Source organism: Tenrec ecaudatus, chromosome 5 (genome assembly GCF_050624435.1).
Source record: "Tenrec ecaudatus isolate mTenEca1 chromosome 5, mTenEca1.hap1, whole genome shotgun sequence".
NCBI lineage: Eukaryota > Metazoa > Chordata > Mammalia > Afrosoricida > Tenrecidae > Tenrec > Tenrec ecaudatus.
The window spans coordinates 8,501,381-8,507,380 of record NC_134534.1 but is presented as its reverse complement, the minus strand read 5'-3'; the positions used below and the strand labels follow the sequence as shown (position 1 = coordinate 8,507,380).

Here is a 6,000-nt window from a genome sequence, read left to right as displayed (position 1 = left end):
CGTGGCACCATTTCTGGGTCTCAATGTGGGAATGGCCAAGCGTGGTGTTGAAAGGTGTGTGTGTGGGGGGGGGGGGGCTGGGAGCCAGCAGCTGAGTCCCAGCTCCCTATGAGATGACAGGTGATCTTGGGACGGTCCCTGGGACTGAGACAAAGACACCTCCTGGACCAGATGGCCTTTCTGCACTCCCATGGCCTGATTTCTCTGGTATGAGCTTTGTCCCTAAGTCACTAATTTGGGAGAGGGACGTGGTTCAGAACCTGATTTTCAACACAACGAGCATACTTCCCGCCCAGAGCCACCCCCACCCATGCTTCCCTTACATTTCATCCTCTTTGGCAACCTAAGATGGGAAGGACCAGTATTTTTAATTGAGTGTGTGAATGTGTCCGCCCCGCCCATCTGAATGCTTCAGGAAAACTACCCTTGGGGTCCCCGCGGTGCTTTACAGAGAGGAAAAGGTTCAGGACGAGGCAGCGGCAGACTGAGAGAGGGCCCTTGGAGAGGTTTCAAATGGTAGTGCCAGTTTTTCTGTAATAAAAATAACTTGAAAATGTATTGGGGTCTAGCAACTTGGTATTGGGGTCTAGCAACTGTCTTGGTCTTTCCCAATGCCAGGTCAATGGGTAACCTATTGATACTCAGGGTGGGTTTTTTTTGGGGGGGGGGTGGTTTCCTTGCTTCATAGAGAAACCGGTGTCATTGCAGTGTTGAACACAAAGAGTCAGTGGTCTTAGAAATAACTTAAAAAGAACCTGTCTCTGCTTACCAAACCCAACCCCAAACCAGACAACAGAGCCGTGTTTGGCAACAATGTTTCCCTGGGCTGGTCCACTCAGGGTTCAGAGTAAGAAGAGCCGGTGAACAGGTCCCTAGAAGAGATTGGCGGTATCATTTATATAGTGTAAAGTCATGCAAACCATGCTGAAAGGAGGCAGCTTCACTTGGATGGTGGGGGGATGGGCAAGGCCGAGGTAAGCCCCTGCCTGGATGGGCCCCCCCACGCGCACGCATGCATCTGAATGCAGTCATTGGTGGCCCCACGGGTAAGCTTTGGGTGTGAGAGCAGTGAGCTATACAAAGTCTGTCTACATTACAACGGGGAGCCAGCCAGTGACTCCCTTAAGTGGGCTTGTTGGAAGGGGTCCAGATCGAATCGGAGATTCCATCCCCTGTGGAAGACAGCGGCATGGAGCCGCTGGGCGTGAAGGGGTCCGTGTCAGTGTCCGTCTCCCCCTCAGCCAGGTACCGCTTTTCCCGCATCCAGCTGGAGCCCCCGCTGGGTCCGAACATGTAATCATCTCGGTCCTGAGAGATGCTGAAGCCACTGGGGGACCGCTCCAGCTCCTCGTGGTTGACAGACATGAGGGACAGTGGGGTGTCGCTGTCCCGCGTGATGCTGCGTCTCTGCCGCGGGGAGCGGCGGTCTGAGAACGGGCCGTGCAGGTCCGTCTGGTAGTCCAGGAGGGTCAAGATGGGCAGGACGGTGGGCCTTTCTGCGAACATCGTGGCTGTGCAGGACAGGGCTGTCTTCCCCTTGCCCGAACCAAGGCCCCCCGGGGCCAGGTTCACTGGGTCGTGTGCAAAAAGCCCATAGGGGCTGACTTGGTCGATGGGCACCTGGTGGAAGCTGTAGTGGGGCTCTTGGGGGCCTGTCTCGGAATAGTTGCAGATGATGGTTTTCAAGTCAGAGTACCTGTTCTCCTCTTTCTGGTCCAGGTCGGCTGGTGAGGAGGGCACCTTGGTGGGGTAGTAATCTGAGAGGTGCACCTGTAGCCGCTCCATCCGCTGCATGTGCATGTCCACCAGGAAATCCAGCTTCTTCCCCATGTCCTGAACCTGAAAAACATGACCGGAAATGACCTCTTGCAAGGAGGGGGCTGGCCTCACTCACAGGTGGGAGGAGCTAGTTGCGTGTACTTTTAGCTAGGCCAGTGGTGCTGTGGGTTAGGCGCTAGGGCTGCTAACTGAAGGATTAGCCATTCAAACCCACGAGCTGCTGCACAGGAGAAAGAGGAGGCTGTCTGTTCCCATAGAAACTCACAGCCTCGGAAACCCTAGGCAGGCTCACTATGAGTTGGAATCCACTCGACGGCAGTGGGTTGGGTTTGGAATTTTGGCTTCCTTTTAGCAGGTCCCCTGTGCTTGACTGCTCACCACAGGGCCATCAGTTCAAAACCACCAAACACTCCATAGGAGAAAAATGAGACTTTCTCGTCCAGTACAGTTATAGTCTTGGAAACTCAAAGAGGCAGTTCTAGCCTGTGCCATAGGGTCTCTATGAGTCAGAATTGACTGTGTGTGTGTGTGTGAGAGAGAGAGAGAGAGAGAGAGAGAGAGAGAGAGAGAGAGAGAGAGAGAGAGAGAGACTTCAGTAAAGACTTAAAGACTCAGAAACCCACACAGGCGGTTCTATGCTGTCCTATAGGGTCATTTGAGTTGGCATTGACTTGAAGTCACTGAGTTTGGTTTTGGTTGCCCAGAGGAGTGCTGGTGCTAGTGGGGTATGGGGTGGGCGGCTCCCCGCAAGGTCAGCCGTCTGAAACCCTCAGCTGCTCCACGGGAGAAAGATGATTCACAGGCTTGGAAATCCACAAGGAGCAGTGTGGGTTGCTATGAGTCCGAATCCATTTGAGGGCAGTGAGTTTTGTATTTTCAGGTGGCACAAATAATCTGAACTCAATAACTCACCTGAAGGTTGGTGGATCGAACCCCGGTGTGATACCACATAAGAAAGGGTCCCCGTTGAGACTGCCCAAAGCCAGACCTACCGCCATTGAGTTCATTCTGACACACAGAAACCCTCTGCAAGGTTTCAGAGGCTGTCAGTCTTTCAAGGAGCAGAAAGTCTCGTCTTTCTCTTAAGGAATGGCTGGTGGGTTTGAACTGCAAACCTTAAATTCACAGCCTGATGCATACCCTAACTCATTAAGAGGGTTGCCAAGAAAGCTCCAGGGAGCAGTCCTGCTCATCCCGAGGGGTGGCCTGAGTCGGGACCAACTCCGTGGCAAAGTGTCTGGCATGCTGGGTGACGCGGTGGACTACGAAGTGAGCTGCTAGCCACAAGGTCAGAGGGTGGAGCCACAGGTGGCTTCCCAGGAGGAAGGCGAGGCTATCTACTCTTGTGAAGATGAGGAGCCTTGAACACCCACAGGGGCGGTTCCACTCTGTCCTACAGGGTCGCTGCGAATTCATCTCCAAGACGGGAAGCGTATGTGTGCACGTGTGTGTGCTCAGAAAGGAAGAGGCACTGCAATGCACCCTGGTGAGAAGGGCAGCCCGTGACTTCTGAGCCTCCTGCTCTCTCAGAGCTAATCTAAGGATGAGACCGTGAGGTTGCCATGAGCTGGAAACAACGTGACCCACGCTGGTGTGGCGTTTGGTTTGGATCAGACACAGCCGAGCCCAGGCTTTCCAGAAAGCTGAGGCTGGAAACTGAGAGTTTGCTTGCATTCGGCCTGACAGACCTGCTTCATGCCTTGAGGATGGGGCCGCTTGGCTGTGCTGTGTGGGCCAGGCAGCGCGAGTTCTGTATTTGCGAGTGTTTTTCCAGATGGAAGGCCACGGCATGTAAGGTATGACATTCACTAAGAGGCAAGCCAAACTACTGCTTGGCTTTCAGGGGGCTTCAAAGTATGGATTTGGTTTAAGGCTTAAAGAGGATCTCAGCCAAAGGGTTTCAGGGATTTTCTCAGTGTCCATGGCTCCAGAAAGTCTGGATTCCAGGAGAGTCTGAAGTACGACTTGTCAGTTCTCCCTCTATTGATCAGGATGATTCATGCCCACCCTGAGTATGGAAGGAGGATCCCAAACCAAGCTCACTGCCATTGAGTCAATGCTGACTCATAGAAACCCCTTTTAGTTTCCAGAACCGTAGTGTTTACAGGAGTAGAAAGTCCAGTCATTCTCTCTGCTGGTGATTTTGAACTGCCAGCCATGCAGATCGCAGCTCAATGTGTTACCACGATCCCACCAGGGCTCCTCCTAGAAGGATGGTAGTTAGCAAGAATTGAGTCTCAAAGACCCAGAGACCCTGCCTGGCAGCCTGGGGACCCCCAGAAGCTACACTTTCCCTGAGGCAAGCCTCCCTGGCTCCTGTCCACACACACGGAGGCCTTGTCTGAAGCTTAACGTGTGAACATCTGCCTGTGTGTCCGTGTGCAGGCCTGGCTGTCCACCTCTGATGGGAACACGGCAGGCAGCCATCATGATACGCTGCTACAGCAGCGGAATTGAGCCGCAGAACGGCAAAGGCAGGCTTGCGCACAGGCCTTCCTAGTGATTCATACGCAGATGGCCGTTCAGCTCAGATCCAGTCCTGCTTTAAGCCTTTGAAAGCCACGAACCATTTATTTTCACGACTCCACGGGGTGCAGAAATACTATCTCTGTTCTACAGGCGAACAGTCAGATGTGAGCTGTCACAGACCAGAGGCCTGGTAAATGGAGACATGGAGACAAAGAGTGAAAATCTAAAACTGAAGAGTGATAGCTACGATATGCAATCGAGAGAGCATTCCCTTACAGAAAACAATGAAAGGATTGGTATAAATGCCAGGGGTGGGAAGGAGGGGGTTGGCGCTGCCATCGGGTTAGTGTAGTCAGGCAGAATGAGCTCAACCATTCAAGCTGCTTGACTCTGGGGCAGGAGGTGAGATGCTGTGGGCGAAAGGCTTTCCTGTCATGTCCTGGACAACCCCATTCCTGTGAGCTCTGCTCCGGCCCTCTTCACAATGACTGCTCACTGGCCTGGACATGGGGGGAAGGAGGACGGAGCCATGATGGAAGAAGGAACGAACATTTCTTTGTATTGTTTAATTTACTCTGTGTCTTTGTTGTTGTGGAAAACATTCCCAGTAATACATACACCAATTTCTATGTCCAACTGGGTGGCCAGGATCTCATCTTGATGCCCCACACCCCACTGTTCCAAATGGGTTCTCCACCAGGAACGTGTCGTAGTCTCTGCCTGCTGTTTCTCCTCTAACACCCTGAGTGCTGTCGACGGATCATACTTTCAATGAGCGTGCAGCCCAAGGCAGACCCTCATTAGTCATCAAGCTAAACCACTGTCTCTTTTTAAGATTCAGGGAACAGTTTGGCTTCAGGTTGAAAGTGTAACTCTTTGGGAGGCTTATCCAGTCACTCAGGCCCCTGAAAGCCTGGATTCCATATGAATTTGAAATTATGTTCAGCATTTCTCCCCCTTTTGATCAGGGTTCTTGTGTGGCCATCAAGAGAGGATGGTCATGATAGCCGGGCACCATCCATCTCTTCTGGTGTCATGACACAAGGCGGCAGTTGCAATGACCATTTCTTAAGAGACTCCCACGAGGCAGTTAATGTTCTACCCATTTGTAGATGCTGCCCCACTGAGTCTGTTTAGAGCCCGGCACAATCATACCAGCCATCATTCGCTGAGCTCTTGCTGTGCTGTCCTTTAACTATCCTAGACGATGTCCACGTGCCCATTCATTTCATCCTCCTCACAGCCATACAGACGGGGAAACGGAACCTCAGCACAGTTCATCAGCTTGCCTCTAGCCATTGACATTGAGTGTGAACTCACAGGACTTGTGTCCTGCGCCCTTGTGAGCCTCGCAGAGGGCCGCGAGAGGCTGTTATCCCCTATGCGGAATGGCTTTTGGAGATGACTGTGCGGCTGTCAGTTGTTTCTCTGGAGGGACGGGAAGAAGCTTACCTGTCTTTCAACTTTCACAAACTTCCCCATCATGCTCTGGTCCTCGGTTTCTGAGGTGGAGGCTCTGGCTACATACGGTTCGTTCCTAGGAGAAAGCCGACAAGGACATCAGTCCACCCTGTCCCATGTCCCTGGGAGGGTGGGAGGCCTAGGGTGGGAAGCCAAGCATCGGGCGGCCAGGAAGGAGTCTGTGGCAGCAGTGGGACACTGTGTGGGTGGTGCAGTGAGGCCTGCTCAGCTGCTCACCGGAAGGGTGGAGGCTCGAGTCCACCAGGAGGCGCCTCAGAAGAAAGACCTGGA

At 53.0% G+C, this 6,000-nt stretch overlaps 1 protein-coding gene across 1 annotated transcript in view; it reads right to left on the bottom strand.

Annotated features, from left to right (window-relative positions):
- Window positions 1-1,122: 1,122 nt before the first annotated feature.
- Window positions 1,123-6,000, bottom strand: part of KCNQ3 (potassium voltage-gated channel subfamily Q member 3) — a 249,514-nt gene continuing 244,636 nt past the window's right edge. The window contains exons 14-15 of the mRNA XM_075550576.1: window positions 5,701-5,785; window positions 1,123-1,839 (exon numbers count right to left, since the gene is read on the bottom strand). Coding sequence (XP_075406691.1) covers window positions 1,123-1,839; window positions 5,701-5,785 — 802 coding nt within the window. The remainder of the gene's footprint in view (window positions 1,840-5,700; window positions 5,786-6,000) is intronic.